The following is a 21,735-nucleotide window of genomic DNA, read 5'->3' as shown; positions in this document are numbered from 1 at the left end:
CAACTGAATAGAACTTCAGCTCGGAAGCCAAGAGGAACGAATGTCAGCTGCAACGCTGCCCGAAAGGATTGTGGGAGATGTCAAGAAGTAGATAAACCAATCGATCTCATCAGGACCGAGTGCATCTGGTCCATCGTATCAAAACCCGGCGCTTGTGTGTTGTGTTCATCTGTCACCTGTCACGACTAGTTTAATTGCGCCTTTATCACTCCAAGCTCCAGGAAGCACACACACACACACACACACACACAATCATCCTCGAATTCTTGCCACCGGGCGACTGTCGCGTCGGTAGAACCGGGTGTGCGGTGCGGTCTTATTGCTTTTATCCAGGCGGCTCCGGCGATCCAATATTATTCACGAGGGCCAGGGCACGTCGCGGCCCACGACGTCGCCGACTCTGCAAGCAGTGGTATAAACAGGAGGTGGTGACAGAGCGACCCAGTCAGCCAGCCAGCCAGCCAGAACTGACGGACCGCGCAAATCGAGCAAACGATAAAGCCAGTGTTGAGGATTCAGTTTCGACACTCTGCGAATTCGGTACAAACCAAGCGACCACCACCAGACTCGGAAGAGGCCTGTTCACAGGTCGACAACACGCACACGCACACGCGCAGAAGGATGTCCCGGGTTGTGTTGGCCACCAGCATCACCCACGCCCTCGTGGCAGTGGGACACACGGTACGTGATCACATCACATCCAGGTGTCATTCATCTCTGGGGGTGGAAACCTCCCTCCTTTCCCCCTCTTGTCCTCCTTACGCACCTGTTGCATCCAGGTCTCTCTCTCCGCTCACTAACTAACAATCCGCAGGTCCACGGCCTCAACACCTTCGCCCTGCCGCCGTGGTCCTCCCTCCCGGCGCTGCTGCGCTGCTACGCCAAGGCGGGCTGGTACCAGGGCAGCGTCTTCTTCGGCATCGCCGCGCTGTTCACGTTCCAGCTGGCGCAGCGCGACCCGGCAACCTGGACCGCCGTCGACCGCGCCATCACCGGGTTGGCCGCCGCGCTGTACTGCGCAAGCAGCGCGTGGTATGTCGGGCACGGCGACCGGGCGACGGGCGCGGTGACCGGGTTGGGCGGGGTCATGTCCGTGCTGACCTTGATGCAATAGCCGGCGATGTGATGGGAAAGTGATGAAGTTGGTCTCTGAAGGAGAGGGGACCTGAGGAAGGGAAGGGAAGGGAAAGATGGGTGGATGGAAGGGGTTGTATTTTGTTACTCTTTTACCCGACATCCTTGCAGGCAGAGATGCGAGAAACAACAGATCAAAAATGCATTGATTGATTGATACACACAAGGTCTAGTGTCAAGCCCAGCCAGTCCGTCAATCACAACTTCGCCTTTCGCTTCCCTTCCTCTCCCTCCCCCTCCGCTGTTCCTCCCCCTACAGCCCCAGGCTCCATCAGCGCCTCATACCCGCGCCTCACATGCGCCGGCATGCCCTCGGGGACGGGCCGCCCGAGCACGCCCCCCTGATTGCTGACCCAGACGTGCATGCTACCACCGACGGCCTTGACGACGGGGTCGCCGCGCTTGAACACGCCGACCTCGTAGAGCACGCTCGATTTGCCGAGGCGGGCGACGCGCAGCCCGACCTCGAGCACGCCGGGGTACTCGACGCTGCCGAAGTAGTCGAAGTAGGTGTGCGCGATGATGGCGGCCTGCGGGGACTGGTGCATCGTGTACCCGCACCGCTCGATCAGGTACTGGTTCGCCACGCTGTCGCACAGCACCCCGTAGTACGGGTTGTTCATGTGGCCGAAGACGTCGTTGTCGCTCCTTTGTGACTGGTGTTAGAAATATGTCGAGACTAGAAAATAGGATAGAATGTCTGTGCGTTGGGGGTTTGGTGGATGGTGCGAAGGGATGGGAATAGCAATATAGTAGCTAGGTCTCCGGGGGCCGTGGTGAAGGAAAGGGGGGGGAGAGAGAGATGCTGGTTGTGGTGATGGTGATAGAGGTACTCTGCTTACCATCTTGTCCGGTACTCCAGGCGGTACGGGTAATCCGAGATCTTGCGTTTCCGCTTCGCCGCGATATCGAGGCCCAGCATCCTTGCGACGGAGCGATATCGATCCCCTCGATATAATCTGAAGGTCCCGAGCTCCCTTGAGTGGGGGATGAAAGATACCGTCAAATATCCAGTTGGGGGAAACGACACCAGGTATTATAGCCCACCCTAGCTCCGACCACAAAGCGACAGTTCGCGCACCGCAGGTTTCTCCGGGGATGATGGATCGTTTCAGGATCTATGGGTGCTCGTAGGTTCCTCGCCCCCAGAAATGTCGGTCGAAGCCTTGCGGCAGCATGGAGATGGAAGATGGACGATTGACGATTGAATACCTCGGCTGATGACATAAGAATTGCTCCCCCGGACGTGATACTTTTACCGACTCAGCCTCGTCCAGCCTCGCCTGTTGATCAATAGGTCCATTCACAAGCACTGCTCTCGTACGGAGGAATAGAGAAGTTACAAAGACAATTCATTAAGAGACAGTCCGGCACTCAAAGATCATTTCATTATATCAAAACAAATGGTGTATAAACCCGTGCTAAAAGTACACCTGCGCTTGCCAATAAGATCTAAACCAACACAAAATTCTAACCCAGAGTCTTAGTTACAAATACGTAAAATGGCGTCCCAGAATCCCTCATGAATCAGATCAAGACCTCAAGACCAATTCATTTGGGCCGATCATAGATGCAAAGAAACGTTGGTAAAGTCGTCCGACCCTCGAGGGCCACCGCCCGTCCTGCTCCGCGCCAGGCTAGGCTGGACCTGAAGCCCTGTGCTGCCCACGGGTCCCCCAACCGCCACCCCGATCTCACTGGCACCGGGGCCGTTCTTGGGGATCATCCGCTTTTTGTCCTTGTTGTCATCGAACTTGGCCTTGGCCGCCTTGGCCACGTCGTCCGTGATGGCGACCGTGTAGTTGGGCGACTCCATCGATCCGGCGGACGGACCACCGCCTCCGGGCCCGTCGATCGGCACCTTTCGCACCGCCGACAGCAGCGCACACACGAACTTGCTGCGGTGCTGCGCTCGCACAAACTCGGAGGCGTAGTTGCCCTTGTGCTGGAACTCGACGCGCAGCTCCAGCTTCGACAGGTCCGCAATCGACATCAGTTGGATGTCGACCGCAGGCATGAAATCCCGCTTGTGCTCGGCGACATAGTTGAGCATCTCGCCGCGAAGGGTCTCAATGTCCTCGAACGACGTGCCCACCGAGACGTTGAGCGTGATTTGCTCTCGGAGCTCCTTGGACCGCGTGAGGTTCTTGATCCAAACGCCGTTGATGACGCTGTTGGGGATTTGGATCTGTTGCTTCGACTGCACCTCCCGGAAGACGGAATACAGCAGAGAGATCTTGACGACGTCCATTTCGACGTCGTTGACGTTGATGCGGTCGCCCACATCGTAAGGGTGTTTGATGAAAACGGTAATGCAAGCGGCGAACAGCTCACCTGCCGTACTCGAGAACAGGAAGGAACAACCAGTAAAGGTCGTCCAGATTTGGGTGTAGTGGTTGGCGAGATAGTTGGAGAAGAAGGCGGCGTAGATGAGGAAGACAAAGATCAGGACGATGACAGCAAGGACGCGGTCAAGCACTTTGATGGCGTCCTTGACGTCGTTGGCACCTTCCCAGATGGTCTTTCGGTCGTAGGCGACCTTCTTCACCAGATCGACCATCTCTTCCATGGTGAGGTCACCGTTCTCGTCGGCATCGACTTTGGAGTGGATGTACGCTGCTTGAGCCTCGCGGCCAGGTCCGAGCATTGTGGTGATGGCGGCTTGATCCAACTTGATCTCTCCAAAGTTGGTAAACGAGTTCCAGATGCGGCGGGCAAGGGCTTCGGAGCTGACGGGCCGTTCGAGCGCCGCCTCGACGACGGGGCCAGATGCAGTCGGCATGAGGACTTGTCGGCCGGCAATGTCGCTGACCAGGTACCCCAGAACGGAGGTGGCACTGGCTGCTGCATTCCCGAGATTGGTCATGAAAATGGCCGTGGACTGGTCCTTGCTCTTCAAACGACCGAGCCGGTCCTTGCGGTATCCCTTGGTGTCGTGGATGTCGAGGTCTTCCTCCACGAACGACGGATGATTGTCGTGGAATCGTTGACGCGAGACGTCGTACATGGTTTCGATTGCCCGGCTAAGGGTCTTCAGCTCCTTGATGTTGTCGTAGAACTGCTTGCCGTGGTAGTTGACGCTAACCATCTGGATCAGCATCTTCTCCACTAGATAGAGTGCCGACACGCCAATGGTGGCCTTGAGGACTTTGTGCAGCGTGCTGAGCCATTCGATGCTCCCGGCGTGGTCCTTGTGGAAGCCCTGGTCAAACACGTAGATGAGCGAGTAGGAACAAATCGAAAGAATGGCCCAGAAGAAGAGCGACAGCGGGATTTCCACTGCCTTGAGGACGAGCCAGTACTTGCGGAGCCCCGTGTGAATCGCTCCGCCCACTGTTTGGAAGACAATCGGAACAGCTTGGGCCAAGAGTTTGGCAATCCACAGGAAGACCCAAACAACCTCGATCCATATGAAGAGACCCAAGAGACGGATTCCACGGGTATCTGTCGTGGTGTGGATCTCATAGACGGTAGCCGTGGTCGTGTTATAAAGCGAGGTGACCTCGGTGGAGCTGTTGCCCGATACGGGATCGATCTGGGTGACGTTGGAGGTGGTGATGGGGGTTGTGGACGTTGTTTTGAAAGTGGACATGATCCGCTTGTCCTTGTATACCGTGGCGCAGAGAACGATGGGGATGGCCAAAAGGATGGCGACGGGGACAATGTAGATGATGTACCGCAGGAGGACATTCCTCCTGATACGCTGCCATTTCAACCCGAGTTGTGTCAATCCCTCGTCGTCGGGGTCGCTGTCAGAGAGCTGTCTCTGGGGTGGATATAGATCTCTGTTGATGGGACTTGTAGATTGTCGGACCATCTCGATGCTGCGGGTGGTATATTGTGTTGACTGCTTGTCCTGGTAGTCGGAGATGGCATCTTGTACCGTGACAATGGCGTCTTTGACGGCCATCTTGGAGGATCAGTCGACGACGAAGTAGGATCTTGGGGCTCGTCTGCTGTCTGAGAGACGCAAAGAATCTCCAGAATCCGAGGTCGAAGAATAGTTATACTGAGAGACACTTCAGGGAGAGCTTCGTAGCTTTCTAGCCGTCCCGCACCACGAGACGACCGTTCCTTCCCGGCAAATCTCCACGCCATGATTTTTCACGTTCTGTCGGAGCCACCACCCGAACATGCTCCCTATGCGGCGGTAAGGTTTCAATTCAGATGCGCCGAGAACAGCACCGCACCAGGAACCAGCAAGCCACAAGCACGCAAGGGAAAATGGACAGAGACAAGCCCCAGCACCAGACGAGGAGCTATGACCTGGACTAACTCCAAGACCCGCCGTGTACATGGCCTGGAAGACGCAGTGGCACGAGACCTCGCTTGTCTGAAGGTCAAGCATCACAAAGGGGAATCATGGACGAACGATGGCGAGCTCACACGTGGCGGACCAGGGGGCCGAGTGGGCAGCTTTCTCGTACTTGCGGCACAAAAGTCCTCGGCGATTGGGTTAGCGAGGCTTCTTTGCCAAACATAGAAGCTCGTTCCAGCCAATTGGTGCGATGGCAGTGTCGAAGTTTGCTCCAAAAGGGCACCCGAGGACTCATAGGGTTTTGATGGGACGACTCCACCGAGCCCTAGCCAGCCAGACCTGTGGGAAAAACGTGGATGTTATGGTTTTGTGTTCGGGCGATGGGAGTTTTCTAGTATAGAGACTAGTTGGGCAAGTGGAGACAAGGCTGGACCCACAAATATCCACCCCTTTTTTTTTTCCTCGCACGCCATTGAGAGAGTCCAGACCACCGCGATCAACACAGACCACTTTCGCGCCCTGAGCCTCGTCGTGTTTCTGCCAAGCGTTGGCGTGTGCAATTTCCACTTTTCCTTCTCTTTCAAGCCATGCCCTCCCCCCTTTGGGAAATCTGGGCGGGCACCCGTCGTCTGATATCCCTACCCGCTAACCTCGTTGCACGCTATGTGTGTCTCGGATAACTATTGCTCGTTAGGGGGCCCCGCATCCAGCTACCCAAACTCGACGCCACCACGGCGTCGCCGTTGAGGTCCAGATACGATGATCAGTCAGGCACGTGAAAGCGGCCGATTTAGCGGGAGAACACTCAGGGATGATGGGGCACTCAATAATAAGACGGCGCAGAAAGAGGCGTTGATGCTATCTGCGTGGGCGAAGGGAGTCGTAACAGAAAGCAGCAGCAGGAGCACCAACAACGACGACGACGAACAAACATGGCCGCATTCCCAATGGAGACCCTCGACAGCTCCAAACGGCATGGCCACATCAAGATCACAGATCTTCCCGAAGATACCCTGCCACGGTCCGAAAAGGACGTCGAGACATCAGCACCAACACCACCACCAGCCAGGAACTTCCAGACCAGGCTCCTCAACGCCGTCGAGAGGTACTGGCTGTTCGAGTTCTTCGGCTGGACGTTGGCGCTGGGCTGCCTGGTCGGCACGATCGCCCTGCTCGCCGTCCACAATGGGCGAGAGGCGCCGACGTGGACGCTGGCCGTGGGCAGCGGGCGGTACCGCAAGACCTTTGGGCTGACCATCAACACCATCATCTCGGTGTTCGCCACGGCGTTCAATTCAGGACTGTTGATCCCCGTCGCGGCCAGCATCAGCCAGTTGAAATGGATATGGTTCCAGAAGGAGCGGCGGCCGCTGGCTCACTTCCAGAAGTTTGAGTCCGCGGCTCGGGGCCCCTTGGGTTCACTCATCCTCTTGTGGACGTTGCGGTGTCGGTAAGCTATGTGCTCTTTTCCACATGCTCTTTCTGGACGAGATCATTAAGCTGACGTGGGATTAGACGTCTTGCGTGTCTAGGAGCCATAATCGTGATCGCCGCCCTGGGGACTGGATTCTCGTTCCAAGCTCTGGTGGTCTACCCGCTCCAGCCGGTACAGGTGGACACTGCGCGGATCCAGAGGACGAATCTGGACTGGGGCAGCAACTCTCTCAGTACGTACTGCCTCATCCCTCTCTCCATCCAGATGCTCGCGACTAGCCACTCCCATGCTTCTCTCTGGCTGACTGGCGCCGGGCTATAGCCACAAGTCTCTCCAACGACATGGTGGGGGCCATATATTCGGGCATCTACCAGTACACGGACATGTCGCAGATGAAGAATGTCTCGTGCCCGACAGGGAACTGCACCTGGCTTGAGACGTACACGTCGATGGCCGTGTGCAGCGCATGCCACGACGTGACGGCTTCACTGCGAAAATCCTGCGGGACAGCCCAGGTACCGGGGCAGGACGACGGCGCCGGCAATCCGGTGGCCAACATCTCCCTGCCGTACTGCAACTACACACTGCCCAACGGGCTCAAAGTGTCGGGGGTGCCGTCGGTCAACTACTCGTCCATCGACATCGCGAGCAACACGTCGAAATCCGTCCATTTCGACGCCGACTCGGCGCTGTCGGTGCTATCGATCATCCAGACGCAATGGGGCTACGGGGTCGAGGGCTGGGGCGACCTGACGCCGGCGAGTGACATCAACGGGATCGCGACCAAGCAGGCCTTCGAGTGCGGCATATACTACTGCGTGCAGAAGTTCAACGCCTCGGTGTCGCGGGGCAAGCTGAGCGAGCGCGTGGTGGACCGCTATTCGAGCGGTGGCCGCTTCAGCTCGCCGGGCGTGTACGTGCTGGAGCCGCCGTCGTCCTTCACGAACCACTCGAGCGCGGACTCGGCCAACCTCTACCAGAGCAACAACATCGGGCTGATCCGCGACTTCTTCTCGACGCAGTGGCAGGGCCAGGTGCTGATGTACGGGACGCCGCCCGAGAACAAGCCGACGACGTCGATCGCGCTGTTCCTGTGGGCGCTGTTCTACGAGGAGTCGCCCTTCCAGCAGTTCCAGCGCATGTTCGCCAGTCTGGCCAAGTCGCTGAGCGACACCATGCGGTCGTACTCGTTCACCACGGACGCGATCCCCGCCGCCCTGGGTGCCGTTTACCAGGACAAGCCGCACGTCCAGGTGCGCTGGGGCTGGGTGGCGCTCCCCGCGGCGCTGCTGGGCCTGGCCCTGGTCCTGCTGCTCGGCACCATGGCGGCGACCGTGCACGACGGGACCCTGCTGTGGAAGGCGTCGAGTCTGGCGGCCTTCTCGCACCCGTTGACCAGCGACGCCCGGGCCGTTGTCAGCGACGTCCACAGTCCCAGGGAGGTGCTGAGGATTGCGGAGCAGATGGACGTCAAGTGGGAGAAGACGGATCGCGGGTTCAGGCTCGTGGGGTGAGGAGGGAGGAGCAGCGGCAGCAAACAAGTATCTGAGCAGGGCGAGGTGATTCATCGGTATCATGGTAATGGATTCGCTGCTGCAGTACAACATGACACAACACAAGATGGCACTGTCAGCCTGTCCAGCCACCCACCTCTCCAGAGCATCATCCCTCAACTCGCCGAGAGCATCCGCTCTTCCACCTCCTTCCATCCCTCCAGACACGCCTGGTTGAACTCGTCCGGGAACTCCCACATACAGGCGTGCCCGCCCTTGGTGGTGCGCCAGCGACTCCCGGGGATGAGGGCGTGCAGCTCTTTGGACAGCGACACGGGGATCAAGATGTCTCCTTCGCCCGCGAGCACGATGACCTCCATCCCGGCGGCCTTTTCACCGACTTCTCCACCTTTGGCACCCGACTCGGCAGCCGTGGCTCCTAGCCGGCCCACGGAGGCCCGCGTGTCGAAGCCGGTAATGACGTTCAACTGGGCGAGATAGGCGCGCAGGCCCATGTCGCTGTCGATCTGGGCCATCTCGGCCTCCATGGCGGCGACGTCGTCGCGCGTGGCCGGGTCGGCGAAGAAGGCCGGGGTAAACGCCCACAGGGCGACGTCGCGCATGACGTCCGCGACCGACATGCGCTGGGCCATATCGCGCCACAGCGCGAACATCCTGCTGCAGAAGGGCCCCGGAGCGGCGTACGTGCACGCGAGGGTGAGGCTGGCGATTTCACCATTTCCCTCGCCCTCGCCGCCGCCATACCGCAGCGCGTAGGTCTGCGCGATCATCCCGCCCATACTGACGCCCATGACGTGGTATGGCGTGGCGGCGACGTGCAAGTTCAGCGCCGTGACCAGGCTACGCAGATCTGCGGCCATGGTGTCGGCCGTGGAGACCTCGTCGTCGGCCTCAGGCCGCGAGGACAGACCGATGCCCCGGTTGTCGTACGTGAGCACCGTGTATCCCGCGCGCGTGAAGGCCGGGATCTGCGCGGCCCATGTTGTCTGCGGGTCCGCGAGGCCGTTGATCAGGACGACCCATGGTTTGTGCGCCCGTGTGGGCGGGTGGTGGATCAGGTAGTTGATGCGCACGGACGGGGAGATGATGTGGTAAGGCATCCTGTCGAACGAGGGGTGGGCGGTCTTGAGAGTCCTGCAGTCGAAGAGGTGATGGCTGCTCGCGCGATGAGCAGTAGAAAATGCGATGAAAATTCGAATCGGAGTGTTATCCTTCGATTTTGTGACTGTCTTCTCTTTCGTCGCGCGCTTCCTCTAACCCCTTCGATGATATCGACAGATATCGAGTGCTCAACTCCGACCAGACAGTAAATGCGTGCGCGGGTCCTTTATGATCGTTCTCAAACTGCTGGGACGCTCGTCTTATACACCTGAATTCGAGGGATTGAGGTGCGAGATACTAGGACATTGCTCAATCATATAATAACATATCCGCAACCTGGTTCTGGCCGAGAGGAAACAGGACAACGATGCCAAATACGAGAGATAATGAATGGTCTACAGTGCATGTCGAGCAGCGGAAATTGGCCGATAGCTCGCCTGCTCCCACTGCATCAAACCGCAGTAAAACACTCACGATGGCGTAGATCCTCTTCTTCTATTTCATTATCGTTCTCTATCTGACACCAAGACCAAACACGGACTGTCACCTCTAATTCTGGCCAAAGAAGACGACTTGGTTATACACAAAATGTATCCCTCCTCCCTGTCATTTCCCCCCGACGCCGCGCCAAATCACGAGCTGAAGCCCTGGCCCGCAAGCAATTTCTCGTCTATGATCTCGTTATAACAAGCAAAAATTGGCCCGGGCAGAAAGAAGAACAAAACCCATGATATCTCTTTTTTGTACTCCGAAAATTCCTCGTCAGGGACAAACCAATCCTTCATCATCAGACATTCCCAACTCCGGGTCTCATTTCCCATCCCCGTGCCCGTCCCCCCTCTTGGTTCTTCCCTCATTGATCTGCCATCTCAAGCTTCTGTACATTGCCGTCGTCATGGCCGCCACTCGTCCAGGTGTGGCTCCAGTAGGTGATGACATAACTCGGCCAATGGTCGGTCGCGAGCAGCTGTTTGCATCTTTCGGGGTTGAACTCCTCCTTGGTGGCCCAGCAAACCTCTCGATATGCCTCGCCGTCGCGCTCCCACGAGTACGGGTAGATGTACTGGAAGGGCAGCACCTCGATGGAATGTTTCAATCCCTTGCGCGGGTTGAACTGCTTGGCGGTCGGGTTCTTGGACACGTGCTTGTCCAGGGCCTCGCCCGCCCATTTGCTGTCGTCCTGCCGGTATTCGTTGATCATGTCGTACAGCTTGCCTGGGCCCGTGATCCCTTCGACGTTGTCCATGTCGCCTTCTTCAGTCATCCGCTTCATGACAGACTCGAGCACGATCAGGAAGAAAGGGTGGCCGGGCGTAGACGCCATCCAGGCGTTGGGGATCGAGTTGGAGGAGCCGTGGTCGGTGCCCATCCGGCCAAAGAAGGCTTTTCGGCCACTCTTCAGCATGTTCTGCGCGGACTGCGGTTTCGGTTTGCCGTGCGAGGCGGTCGTCACGTTGTACTGGGCAAATAGCTCATCGATAGGCCGGAGACATTCCACGTCCAAATCGGAATAGACCCTACATCCAGCGGTCAGCCCAGTCCAGTGGGGGGATGTTGTGTTCGCGTATACTCACCCTCCGAACATGTACATGTAGAGGTTTCGCACCAAATCCGCGCGGTAGATCACACTGGGCAGACCCAGGTATGTCTTCAACAGCCATGGGAAGTGTGTCCTGACCAACTCTTCATTGTCCTCATCGGTCCACAGCACCCACTCCCAGTCGGGGTGTTGTTCCCTGCACGTCGCGCTCCATCGTTCAAATTTTGCTGGTAGCTCGGTTGACGACCAGCTTTGGTGCATCAGCTTGGGGATGGTCTGCAGGTCGCGGGAGATCGGTCGCTTCATCAGATCCACCGGACTCAGGTTCTTGGCCTGCTTCTTGTGGGAATGCTTGAACCCAGAGGTGGATGACCTGTGGCCGGAGCTGCTGGTGCCTGCGCCGGCGCTGCCGGCCACACTGTGAGGCTCGTAGGTCGATCCGGTCATATAGATGATCACGAGGGCTGCGAGCACGAGGAACACAATCCAGCGTAACGACCGCCGCGAGCCATAGAGCTGTTGTAGGGGGTTTCCATTTCGAGACGAGGGGCTCAGGTCCATTGCCGCAGGAAGGACCGAAAAGAAGGATTGGAGGGAGGGGGCCGAAAAGGAGAGAGGCGGTCTGTGTATTCCTGCCACACAGATCTATGGAGATAGGTCTCTCCAAGCAAACGAGGTCAACTAAATGAGCGACAGTGAGTTGGAGGCATCAGACTGCACAGACAAAGGAAATCGCTGGGTACGGAGTCCAGGACAGCAAACTGCGGTCTCACCAATAATGACACATGTTCCCAATGATACCAGCTCCCAGCAAGGGAGGAGACCAAGACTCTGGCATATCTCAGACCAAAGTCTAATCTTGCCAGAGTCGGACAAGCTCAGGGGCAAGTGTGGGCTTGTGGGATAGCCATGGTATTTTACTGAATCTGGTTGAGGGTCTCGGCCTCCGCGAAATACTTGGGGGAGCGGTGGCTTGCGCGCTGATGGTAGTGGTACAGGTACTCGCAGGTGATACAGAGGATCGGAGTCATCTCAAGCTGGGATTGGAGATTGTGCTGTTCTTTCGTCGTGGGTAGAAAAGGGATGGTTGCGCAACAGACTTGTCCCTCCCTGATCCCTGATCCCTGCGTCGAGGGGGTTTTCGGACTCGCAAATCGGGCATCAGGCCAAGTCTCCAGTCAAAGAATGGACTAGACACTCATCCTGCCTAGTTTGTGTTTACCGATCGATCAATCCATCACCGATCTAGATTCACACACGCGTCTTTACGCGTTAAAGGTGAGAGGATAGGTGTAGAAGAAGTTGGGATACGAGTAGTTCTGACGGAAGAATAGAATATCAATTGCTGCATCTAATCCAACAGGGGTATCGCTCGACTATCCAAAGACAAATGCAAAAAGGTTCTTTCCTCTGCCAAATCCTTACCCAATGTGTGGCTTTCGAATCTCAAATCAACCCGAGAATGTCCAAGATTCTGGCAGAGCGTAGATCAATCACGGCGCAGGCAGTGCTGCGACTGACCCGCTTCAAGCTCGGGTCACACCAAGTCTCGAGCAGAGGCTGGTAGGCGGGAGCGGCAGGGGTCCTTGCCGTGTTTCTGGAACTCGCACAGGCTCCACCGACTTGAAGAACAGAGCCAGTTTGAAAAAGGTGATGGGGAATTGTCGCTCGTGACATATGACCTCGTAGACCCGACAACACGCTGATGATTAGGCGGAGCTGCTTCGTGAGACATCCGTCACCACCGACTTCAAGATCGGGACGTTGTAGACTGGAGCGACAGAGTTGGGGTGCGGCTGCCTTCATGTGAGCGAGGCCGAAGCGCAATCACTCCAACATTTCATCCCTGGTCGGGCAGATTCTGAGGTTCCAGGATTTCAATGTGACCGACCGCCTTTCCAATCTCTTTGATGCTCATTGGTGGTGCAATATCGGGATACTGACTGTGGAATGTCGTTTTCCCGTGGAGAAAATTGGGGATGTTCTGCCGGGTAGGATAGACCAAATGCAGTGAGCTACCTTGCTCGACCACTCTCTCCGAGTCTGGACCATATCCGATGTCGCTCCATTTGGCCGTGTTCGCCGTGGGTCGAGAGACCCCAACGAGTTGCGGCCATGGTGATACGCAGGTGAATTCGTATTCTTTGTTCTTGCAAAGATTGGCCAATCCCCAGTCGACCGGACTGTTGTATGGCACCATGGAGAGATAATATAGAGCCTTCCGGGCGCCTTTTTGAGAGATCGCGTATGACGCTGTGCAGACCCCTCCCTCCGAGTGGAAAACGATTCTCGTCCGATTGTCGCCATGAGGACCGCTTTCCCAGTGACTCATATCGGGCTGGTCGACGTTATCGGCGCGGGCCTCGGGAGGTTGGACGGTGAAGTCGTCTGGGATGACGAAGAATCGGCGGTTGTCGTCCGGAAGGACCCAGGTGCCGCAGTGTCCAATCCACAATATGTCCCAATCATGCCCATACGGAGAGTGGGAGAATGCATCCTCGGAAGTGTTGGTGATGAACCTCGAGCCTCGCGCGAACTGAACCAGTTGCTCTTTGAAAGAGACGTCCCAATCAGCGTCATCTTCGAAAATCAATGCTGACGAGACCTTTTCGTGCACCATTCTCTGGTAGACATTCACATGCGCGCGCCAACATCCGATGACATTGGAACTTTGGCCCATAGTCTGCTTGGGTTTAGCATTTATTCAGCGTGTTTATTTCCGTCCAACATACGTGGGGTAGCGCCTTCACAGGAACCTCGTGGCCATAGACTCCGTCCACCTGTTTATAAGAAATTTCGGAGAAGGCGGCTTGCATGGCAAACGCATCTTGCTTATCCGTCCTTCCCGGTAATGATATCATGTATACCTCTTGGAAGCCCAGCGTCTCGTTCTGCACTCGAGAGGCGAAATCGTCCGGTTGAATTCGATGGGTTACCTCATCGGCATGGGTAGTTTGGACTGGGGAATGCGCCAGGGACGCCTCGAGGAGGGTGGGAATGGCGTCTGCTTCTGCGGCATCAAAGACATCTTGCTCTTCCAGGCTGGGAGACCGAAAGGAGCTATAGAAGAGGATGAATGCGGTAATGACGAGTCCGACGACGATAAAGTTGAGCCGCGTGGGCGCAGCGAGGAGCATGGCGGTGTCACAAGGGGGACCAAAAGCGAAGGACGGGTCGGCGGAGGAGGGTGAGTGAGGACATAGCCTGATTGAGAATCACGAAAGAATGTGTCACCCCCGAGCGAGTGACAGTGTCGATATTCGATATTCGCCTCATAAAACGAGAGTGGCCTGCCTGCAGCGCTGGTGAGGATGGACAGTGACAATTACAGTGGTATGAGTAAGATGTCGAGTTGTCGTTCGGGCAAACCTGAAAAGGGCAAGTTCAACGGCCCGTCATCCTCATCCTCATCATCATCCTTGTTTGTTCCTCGCCTCACAGTTATTGGTGAGTCCAGGATGGGTGCATTGAGCACAAAGTCACCAAATAGCAACAACAATGGCCGGAGTCGCCGTTCCACCCGCTTCGTCTTCCGCAGCCGAATCGAGAAAGTCGCTGGGCCCCTTTTCCATTCTCCCTGCGACTATCCAGGGGCTCGACTCCCAATCCAGACGGTCCCAAGTTCCCCCATGCACGACAGAGGTGACGAATTGTGCAGATCCTTTGCCAGTTACTGTGCCTATTCAGTCTGTCTATTCCGTCTCACTGGCGAAAAGATGTGCACAAGAGTCGTGGCTGCCTTATATAATGTATACAAGAACACCGAGTATATGTACCGAGTATATCACCCCCTCCCAATCATCGAAGAGAGGATGACCCGGCATGGCTATTGTATATATATATATATATATCATGATCCCTCGTCGGCCATTGCCCCTCTTGGTGTCCTTCTAACAAATCCTTTCACTCATAACGTCTGATGTCAGGCTTGCAGTTGGACATTCTCTTCCAAGGGTTGGCTGTATACTTGGGGCGACAATTGCCCTGGGTATGAGAAGATGACTGCATAAAACACGAATATTGGGCTCTTGTCATGGCGTAGCTGCCTGCGCAAGCCATTTTCCGTTTCTAATTACACCTTCTGGGTGTCGTACCACGACTGATGGCAATGCCATGGAGCCTCGCCAGTCCCGTCCCTCTTCCCCATCACACGACTACCAGAGATTCAGCTGCCACTGCGGGGAGCGCCCAGCATTGGCTTGGTCCCTCGTACTTGAGCAGACGAGGCTACAACCGGGCCGGATGCATGGTCCCACGATGCAAAGGCGAGCCGCCACCCACAACAGCCCAAGTCCGGCCCCTGACCGTTGACCAACTACGGAGTATTACCCCTTGCCTCTTTCGTCCTTTTTTTTTCTCTCTGTTGCCCCTTGCCTGCTCCTTTGTTTCAGGCAGGCCGCGTTGCCATCGCCAGGTGGAAACATGCATGCAGGCCGTTGTCCAGTTATGCATAACGGTGTGATCGGTGTGTTTCGAACACCCAGACTGCGTGCTCGAAGCAACGGACGGGTCTGTATCTGGCAAGGCACGATTCGCCGTGGCCATGTTTCAGCTCCAAGCATTCAAGCTCTCTCCAAGACCTTGGCCGTTGTGTGCAACGAATTTCGTCGGTTCTCGACCCAGCACAAAACGCCTCGATGGCGCTACCTACTCGGCCCCCAGTGGGTATCCATGGTCTTCTCAGGGAAATCGACCATGCTCTGCTAGGTCGATGGAGCACTCATTTCTCAGCCGTACTAACGAGTACGGAGTAAGCACCAGGAAGGATTGCCAAAGTTACATAAGACATGCGTTCTGGAGCGCGTACTTTTCTTAACCCCATGTTCCTCGTGTCGCAGCCTCAACGGTCGCCCTTCCCGGTTCTTGCGCTTTGGTCCCTTCAAAAGTCCTCTTTCTCCCCTTGAGCAAACCCGTTCAACCTGCTATCCCACCTTCGTTGCTCCTGTTGTGTTCTGTTCTGTCCTCATATGGGTGTTGATCACCGAATTTAAATTACCTTAACACTTACGAACGCAGTGCCATCGAGCCTGAGCCCTAGTGGCTATAATTCCATACAGAGCATCCCCGTTCACAACCATTGGATCTTTCAGCATGACCAATATGGAGGGAAACAAGAACCTCAAATTGGAGGTCACCGACTTCGGGTCCTCGACCTCTTCCAACAACCCGAACCTGCTCCCCTCTCCTGGGCGAGTCGTCGACTTCAAACCACTGGCCCTCCGAGCCCCGACACACACCTCGCTCGACATTGAAGACTTGTTTGTCGGTCCCCGGGACATGAACCATCATTCCAAATGGCCCTTCTTCTTGCGTCTGCACGGGAGTGTGCTGCCCAAGATGATCCTTCCGCTGTTATTCGTCGCAGGCTGGGCGACGTTGTTCACCTGCATCAACAAATTCGTCTACGAGCTGGTCTTCAACTCGGTCCTCCTCACCATCACCGGTTTCGTGGTCAGTTTGGCGTTGTCGTTCCGGTCGACGACGGCGTATGAAAGGTACAGCGAGGGACGGAAATACTGGGCACAGTTGATCGTGACGTCGAGGAACCTGGCTAGAATCGTCTGGATACACACCAAAGAACGGCAGGGCTCGGACGAGGGACAAGAGAAGGCGGACCTGCTCGGTAAACTGACAGCCCTGAACCTCATCAATGCCTTTGCCGTGGCACTGAAGCACCGACTCCGGTTCGAGCCGTCCACCGACTACCCGGACCTGCAGCCGCTGATCGGAAATCTGCACACTCTCGCCAGCGAGGCCGACCAGAGCAAGCTGCAGCCCAAGAAAGTGGGCTCGTGGAAGGCGGCGGGCGAGTACCTGGGGGTGACGTTTGCCGAGTCGAACCCGCGCAAGCTGATCAAGCGGTCGCGGGACAACCTGGGCAACCTGCCGCTCGAGATCCTCAACTTCCTGGGCGCGTACCTGGACGAGGTGTGCAGCAACGGGCAGCTGACTCTGCCCATCCACCAGGCCAACGCGATGAACAGCATCATGCAGCTCGCCGACATCCTGACGGGCACGGAGAGAGTGCTGAACACGCCGGTGCCCATCGCGTACTCTATCTCCATCTCGCAGATCACCTGGGTGTACATCCTGACGCTGCCGTTCCAGATCTACAGCACGCTGGGGTGGGTGACCATCTTCGGCGTGGTGCTGGCCGCGTACATCATCCTGGGTCTCGCGGCCATCGGGTACGAGATCGAGAATCCCTTCGGCGTGGACGTCAACGACCTGCCGCTGGACGCGTACTGCCGCGAGCTGGCGTCCGACATCGACGTGCTCACCAGCATGCCCGCGCCGACGACCGCCAACTTCATCGCCACGGCGCGCAACAAGGTCCTCTTTCCGCTGAGCATGAGCGACTACGACCTGTGGCACGACCGCTCCGTGGCGGAGATCCGGGGCGCCCTGCGAGCCAAGGCCACGACGGCGGCGACGTCGGTGGACTTTGAGCGCGCAAAGGCCCAGGTTGAGAGCACGAACGACTCGATGGACACGCGGGCGAGCCCTGAGGAGAGCAAGAACCGGGACATCATGGCGGCCGACGCAGTGTAACGGCGAGCCGACCATCGTTATGAGAATGGGAAGCTGAAGCTGGCAGCGGGCGAAATTGTCATGCAAAAGATTGATTATCGTTTGGGCGTCGTGTTTTTTTCTGCTGCATATTAGCGAGGGTCTGGCTCGAAGCAACAAAAGCAATTGTCACATACAACCACCAACAACACTGAGATGGCGAGTTTGAAAATAGAGCGGGATTGGCTGGGCACCGGGAACAGCGGGAATGTCTTTTCTATTTTGTCTTGTAATGGATGGGGTGGATAGATGGACTGTGTATCTGAACACTCTTTCTACCCTCTTTTCCTCCCTTTTGACGGTGCCTGTCCGTGTCAAGCAATCACCAAGCATCCGACCGCTCGCTCGTTCTCTTCCTCCAGATTCCGCATCTTTTCAGTTCGTGGTCCACCGATCCGCCTTGTATCTTGTCTCGTCAGTTGGCCCCTTCGCCTTATATCCTCACTCTCCCTCATCATCAAACCTTTTTTAAGCGTCCTTGCTCTTCGCGCCCAGCTGGCGGGGCATCTCGCCCTTCTCGGCCATGTCGTTGAGGACCTTCTCGGCGGTCTTCATGGCGTCGACGCCGGCGGGCACGCCGCAGTAGGTGGTGGCGTGGATGATGGCCTCGCGGATCTCCTCCTCGCTGAGGCCGTTGTTGCGGGCGCCGCGCACGTGCACGGCCAGCTCGGGCGCGCGGTTCAGCGCCATCAGCATGCCGATGTTGAGCAGGCTGCGGTCGCGGCGTGACAGCCCCGGCCGCGTCCACGCGTACCCCCAGCAGAACTCGGTCACCAGCTCCTGGCCCACGCGCGAGAACTCGGTCGACCCGTTTTCCAGCGCGCGGTCCACGTACGCGTCGCCCACCACGGCCCGCCGCACGTTCAGCCCGGCGTTGAAGAGCTGCTCGTGGAACGGGCGCAGGGCCGGGTCGACGCTCGACGTGGGGGCGTTGGTGTTGGAGGAAGACATGTTTGGGATGGGATGGGGGAGGAAGTGTGTGTGTGTGACTGGTTTGTCTAGGTGATGGTGTTGTTGGTGATGCTGGGGCTCTTGATTCTTCGTGTCCGGCGAGTATTTGTCTGCCGCAGGTTTCTTTTACTCTGTCTCACTCTCTTTCTGTTCCGTGTCTCTGTCTCTGTCTCTGTTTCCTCTCTCGTTCTCTCCGTCAGATCTGACTCTTTATTGCCGTCTCAGTTGGAGAAAAGGCCACAAACCGCTTCGAACGAGGACAAGCGGGACTGACTGACTGACTGACTGCCCGACAAATTCTCTTGCTTTCCTTACCGAAGAGGAACGAGAAAGAAACGCCCCCTCCCCTCTCTCCATCCTACGACACATTCTTATTCCCTTTGTTATTTTACCCCTCCAACGATCCACCACCACCCAATCCCTCGACACTCCGCTATCGGGGCCTCGTTTGGTTTCATTGCTCCGCACGGCCTCTTGTGATGGTGATGGGTTTTCTCCAACTTTCTCCAATTGCGAGGGATTCCCCCGAGGCTCCGGTTAACAGTGGCGTGCCACGCGTGCAAGGCTTTGTTTCGGGAGAAGACGTTTGAGAAGGGAGAGAGTAATTGGAACAGTCTCAATTGGAGGTAGCAGAGATCCCGATTTCTAGCTCGCTAGGGTGCTCTAAGGCCACTACTGGGGTGAAGATTTGCATGGTGTCTTTCCCCCCTCTATTCTAGATCCGTTGCAATGTTTTATTATGTCAGTTTGCTGGCCGTAGCCTCGTCGGCGTCCTTTTGCCAATCCTCGTTGCCCCCCAGGTATCGGTAGACCACTCTCGAGTCTAGATCCATGCACCGGGGGTCTTTGCTGGCGCCGTCGTACGTGGCCAGGCCAGCCTCGCCCAGGACATTGGTGGCCCCGACCCGCTTGGCCATCTCCAGGGCGAGCGAGAAGTCCTTGCGCATCAACTGCACCTTGAACCCGTTGGTGTAGCCCTTGGACGACGGCGCTTCCGCGTACACGCCGGGCACGGGGCAGAAGCGGTCGCAGATGGTGTTCTGCGCCGTGCCCGCGGCGTAGACCTTGGCCAGCACGCGCGGGTCCAGCCCCGAGCGCATGCCCATGTCCATGGCCTCGGAGACGGCAATGGCGATGATGCCGGACAGGTAGTTGTTGGACAGCTTGGCCGCGAGGCCCTTGGACGGGCCGCCGCAGGGGATCACGTCCTTGCCCATCAGCTGCAGCAGGCGGGTGAGTTGGGGCAGGTTGGGGTCCGCGCCGTCGCAGCCGAGGAAGAAGGCGATCGTGCCCTTTTGCGCGCCCACCACGCCGCCGCTGACGGGGGCGTCGTAGAAGGCCGTCGTGGGGAACTGCCGGTTGACGTAGTCCTTCACCGCCAGGCTGCTGGCCGTGTCGATGGTCGAGCAGTCGATCAGCAGCTTCCCAGAGACGTCGCTGGAACAGATGGTCGTGCCGGCGGCCCCCTCCATGTACACGGAGCGGACGTGTTTGCCCTCGGGAAGCATGGTCAGAATAACATCCTGGGTGGGTGATCACACCTGCGCGTCAGCAAACACAATGCCCCTGTTGACCCGATGGGTGAGGAAAGGGGTCGATTACTGATTTATCGGCCACCTCCTTCGCGCCCGAGCATTTTGTCACTCTCTCCGGGTAGTCGTGGTGCAGCTGGTCCACGCTTGATTGGTTGATGTCGTAGGCATATATGTGGACGTTGGAGGGCAGCTTCGCAGCAAGGTGGCCGGCCATGGGAAGCCCCATGGCCCCTAATCCCACGAACCCAAGGCCCGAGATCTTGGATAAGTCCATGTTTGCACCGTTGTCGCCGCCACCCAGCTTGTGGTGGATTGTGGAGAGAGTCGAGAAGTCGCCGCTTACCGACGAAGGCCCAGCAAATAAACAGACAAATTGCGGTTTCTCTATCAGTGGTATAGGACAACTTAGTCAACGTATAAAGATGCAGAAATTCCCAGTGTTAGAATTCCCCCATGTGTCTCTAGAGTCAGGCCAGTAGATTTCCGGCACGATTTAATTCGCGGATCACCTCAATTTGCATGTTTGCACGTTGGACCGAAGCAGGAAATTGGGGTAATTGAACCGTTTATCGATTGTTTTGGAGTAAACGGGAGGCGTAGAGGGGTGCCACGGGTCCTGAGAGGGGCAATACTTCAACCCACCGTCTCTGTTTCTAGAATCTTTCTGCTTAGGGAAGGCCATTCTCTTACAAATGATAAAATCAAGGGGAGCCCTTCCTTTTTATTCCGATCAGCCATCGGCAAGAGGGCCGACTTCCATCGCCTGTCTTTGTAGGAGGATGACCATAAAGAGAAAGCCGAGTGGCCAGCCTTACGAGGCTGTGTCCCAATCGCCTCTCCCCAATAAGCAGTCTCTACATTATTTCCAAAACGCTAACTCTGGTCTTCATAGGCCTATGGTTGTTTTTACCGCTCGCTTATCCCAGGTCAGCGCCATCATTCAGCCTGCAGCTCGGCTCGAGGGAGTGGCTACATGTTTCCTCTAAGGTGCCCGAGAAGACTCCGTAGTAGTATTACGGGTGCAAGTACTAGAACCACCCGCACCAACAATCTCATTGCTGACATGCTGCCCTTCTCTGGAGAAATCCTCAGCGAATCACGGTCGCCACAAGTCCTGCCACATTGTGATGGCGCCGGCGGAAGAGCCCAGTAGACGCCAGACACGGGTACGATGCTATCGAATATTGTTTTCAGCTCATTGACCTGGTCTCGATAGGGCTGTGACGGGAACATGTAATGCCTCAGCCTAGCCGGCGGATGGTGGTGGTGTTGGTGATGGCCACAACTGCTTATACGCCATCCACCACATTTGATTCCAAGGCAAACCCCATCGGGCCCAAGGAATCGTCATTTTTGGATATTATGTATGCAGCTTCATCTTTACAACCTGCGGATATGCAGACACGTCGCACTTTTGAAGGGTTGGCACATTGTGTCCTATCCGCACGGTTCGATTGGATTTCTTTATCCGCCACTTAGCCGTTTCTTACATGATGCTAAGGCGCGAATCAGCCTCCTGCTGACAGGAGATGGGGGGATGTGGAATCACTTCCTCGGTTATATGATCCTACTACCCTACCAGTGCAACGAGATACCGACATCTGCGGAAGGCGTATGATGATTCCACAAAGCCGGTTGGTCGCTCACACATGCAGATGGAGCTTAACAGCTGCTCTCTTTGGTCCCCCCGTCGCCCA

The 21,735-nt window shown here is 56.8% G+C and overlaps 10 protein-coding genes across 11 annotated transcripts; 3 read left to right on the top strand and 7 right to left on the bottom strand.

Moving 5' to 3' along the window:
• Positions 1-62: 62 nt before the first annotated feature.
• On the top strand, positions 63-1,344 carry PV07_06186 (uncharacterized protein). Its single transcript, XM_016393141.1, has 2 exons — positions 63-681; positions 815-1,344. The coding sequence occupies exons 1-2, from the start codon at positions 622-624 to the stop codon at positions 1,112-1,114; spliced, it is 360 nt and encodes a 119-aa protein (XP_016250660.1). The 5' UTR covers positions 63-621; the 3' UTR covers positions 1,115-1,344.
• PV07_06185 (uncharacterized protein) lies at positions 1,332-2,292 on the bottom strand (the record flags this gene model as incomplete). The annotated part of the gene is made up of 2 exons (XM_016393140.1): positions 1,977-2,292; positions 1,332-1,782 (listed from the first exon to the last, which is right to left on the bottom strand). The coding sequence occupies exons 1-2, from the start codon at positions 2,054-2,056 to the stop codon at positions 1,332-1,334; spliced, it is 531 nt and encodes a 176-aa protein (XP_016250659.1). The 5' UTR covers positions 2,057-2,292.
• Positions 2,293-2,501: 209 nt separating this feature from the next.
• PV07_06184 (uncharacterized protein) lies at positions 2,502-5,645 on the bottom strand. The gene has a single exon (XM_016393139.1). It carries the CDS (start codon positions 5,042-5,044, stop codon positions 2,699-2,701), a length of 2,346 nt encoding a protein of 781 aa, XP_016250658.1. The 5' UTR covers positions 5,045-5,645; the 3' UTR covers positions 2,502-2,698.
• A 580-nt stretch (positions 5,646-6,225) lies between these two features.
• On the top strand, positions 6,226-9,856 carry PV07_06182 (uncharacterized protein). The gene is made up of 3 exons (XM_016393137.1): positions 6,226-6,842; positions 6,908-7,059; positions 7,149-9,856. The coding sequence occupies exons 1-3, from the start codon at positions 6,325-6,327 to the stop codon at positions 8,339-8,341; spliced, it is 1,863 nt and encodes a 620-aa protein (XP_016250656.1). The 5' UTR covers positions 6,226-6,324; the 3' UTR covers positions 8,342-9,856.
• Positions 8,497-9,441, bottom strand: PV07_06183 (uncharacterized protein; the record flags this gene model as incomplete). Its single annotated transcript, XM_016393138.1, has 1 exon — positions 8,497-9,441. The coding sequence occupies one exon, from the start codon at positions 9,439-9,441 to the stop codon at positions 8,497-8,499; it is 945 nt and encodes a 314-aa protein (XP_016250657.1).
• Positions 9,857-9,915: 59 nt separating the features above from the next.
• On the bottom strand, positions 9,916-12,088 carry PV07_06181. Of its 2 annotated transcripts, XM_016393136.1 has the most exons (3): positions 11,756-12,088; positions 11,017-11,663; positions 9,916-10,959 (listed from the first exon to the last, which is right to left on the bottom strand). In XM_016393136.1, exons 2-3 carry the CDS (start codon positions 11,541-11,543, stop codon positions 10,296-10,298), a joined length of 1,191 nt encoding a protein of 396 aa, XP_016250655.1. In that variant the 5' UTR covers positions 11,544-11,663; positions 11,756-12,088; the 3' UTR covers positions 9,916-10,295. The 2 variants fall into 2 exon arrangements, with proteins under 2 accessions (XP_016250655.1, XP_016250654.1); XM_016393135.1 differs by having other exon boundaries at positions 11,017-12,088.
• Positions 12,089-12,269: 181 nt separating this feature from the next.
• PV07_06180 (uncharacterized protein) lies at positions 12,270-14,821 on the bottom strand. Its single transcript, XM_016393134.1, has 2 exons — positions 13,715-14,821; positions 12,270-13,665 (listed from the first exon to the last, which is right to left on the bottom strand). The coding sequence occupies exons 1-2, from the start codon at positions 14,117-14,119 to the stop codon at positions 12,823-12,825; spliced, it is 1,248 nt and encodes a 415-aa protein (XP_016250653.1). The 5' UTR covers positions 14,120-14,821; the 3' UTR covers positions 12,270-12,822.
• Positions 14,822-15,807: 986 nt separating this feature from the next.
• Positions 15,808-18,100, top strand: PV07_06179 (uncharacterized protein). The gene has a single exon (XM_016393133.1). It carries the CDS (start codon positions 16,074-16,076, stop codon positions 17,532-17,534), a length of 1,461 nt encoding a protein of 486 aa, XP_016250652.1. The 5' UTR covers positions 15,808-16,073; the 3' UTR covers positions 17,535-18,100.
• PV07_06178 (uncharacterized protein) lies at positions 17,753-18,851 on the bottom strand. The gene has a single exon (XM_016393132.1). The coding sequence runs from the start codon at positions 18,501-18,503 to the stop codon at positions 18,021-18,023; it is 483 nt and encodes a 160-aa protein (XP_016250651.1). The 5' UTR covers positions 18,504-18,851; the 3' UTR covers positions 17,753-18,020.
• A 280-nt stretch (positions 18,852-19,131) lies between these two features.
• PV07_06177 (uncharacterized protein) lies at positions 19,132-20,703 on the bottom strand. The gene is made up of 2 exons (XM_016393131.1): positions 20,106-20,703; positions 19,132-20,026 (listed from the first exon to the last, which is right to left on the bottom strand). Exons 1-2 carry the CDS (start codon positions 20,310-20,312, stop codon positions 19,241-19,243), a joined length of 993 nt encoding a protein of 330 aa, XP_016250650.1. The 5' UTR covers positions 20,313-20,703; the 3' UTR covers positions 19,132-19,240.
• Positions 20,704-21,735: the final 1,032 nt, after the last annotated feature.

The sequence above is a fragment of the Cladophialophora immunda genome (assembly GCF_000835495.1).
Source record: "Cladophialophora immunda strain CBS 83496 unplaced genomic scaffold supercont1.3, whole genome shotgun sequence".
Taxonomy (NCBI): Eukaryota; Fungi; Ascomycota; class Eurotiomycetes; order Chaetothyriales; family Herpotrichiellaceae; genus Cladophialophora; species Cladophialophora immunda.
Note: the sequence above shows the minus strand (reverse complement) of the source record. Positions and strands in the feature narration are given on the sequence as shown.

Excerpts from the sequence above, each read along its gene's own strand:
- PV07_06178 (XM_016393132.1), bottom strand. The coding sequence starts at position 18,503 with ATGTCTTCCTCCAACACCAACGCCCCCACGTCGAGCGTCGACCCGGCC.
- PV07_06180 (XM_016393134.1), bottom strand. The coding sequence starts at position 14,119 with ATGCTCCTCGCTGCGCCCACGCGGCTCAACTTTATCGTCGTCGGACTC. Across the intron at positions 13,666-13,714 it reads CTGTGAAGGCGCTACCCCAC|ACTATGGGCCAAAGTTCCAA; the intron begins GTATGTTGGACG and ends AAACCCAAGCAG.
- PV07_06182 (XM_016393137.1), top strand. The coding sequence starts at position 6,325 with ATGGCCGCATTCCCAATGGAGACCCTCGACAGCTCCAAACGGCATGGC. Across the intron at positions 6,843-6,907 it reads TTGTGGACGTTGCGGTGTCG|ACGTCTTGCGTGTCTAGGAG; the intron begins GTAAGCTATGTG and ends ACGTGGGATTAG. Across the intron at positions 7,060-7,148 it reads CTGGGGCAGCAACTCTCTCA|CCACAAGTCTCTCCAACGAC; the intron begins GTACGTACTGCC and ends GCCGGGCTATAG.
- PV07_06186 (XM_016393141.1), top strand. The coding sequence starts at position 622 with ATGTCCCGGGTTGTGTTGGCCACCAGCATCACCCACGCCCTCGTGGCA. Across the intron at positions 682-814 it reads TCGTGGCAGTGGGACACACG|GTCCACGGCCTCAACACCTT; the intron begins GTACGTGATCAC and ends AACAATCCGCAG.
- PV07_06181 (XM_016393135.1), bottom strand. The coding sequence starts at position 11,543 with ATGGACCTGAGCCCCTCGTCTCGAAATGGAAACCCCCTACAACAGCTC. Across the intron at positions 10,960-11,016 it reads TACATGTACATGTTCGGAGG|GGTCTATTCCGATTTGGACG; the intron begins GTGAGTATACGC and ends CGCTGGATGTAG.
- PV07_06184 (XM_016393139.1), bottom strand. The coding sequence starts at position 5,044 with ATGGCCGTCAAAGACGCCATTGTCACGGTACAAGATGCCATCTCCGAC.
- PV07_06179 (XM_016393133.1), top strand. The coding sequence starts at position 16,074 with ATGACCAATATGGAGGGAAACAAGAACCTCAAATTGGAGGTCACCGAC.
- PV07_06177 (XM_016393131.1), bottom strand. The coding sequence starts at position 20,312 with ATGGACTTATCCAAGATCTCGGGCCTTGGGTTCGTGGGATTAGGGGCC. Across the intron at positions 20,027-20,105 it reads AGGAGGTGGCCGATAAATCA|GATGTTATTCTGACCATGCT; the intron begins GTAATCGACCCC and ends TCACCCACCCAG.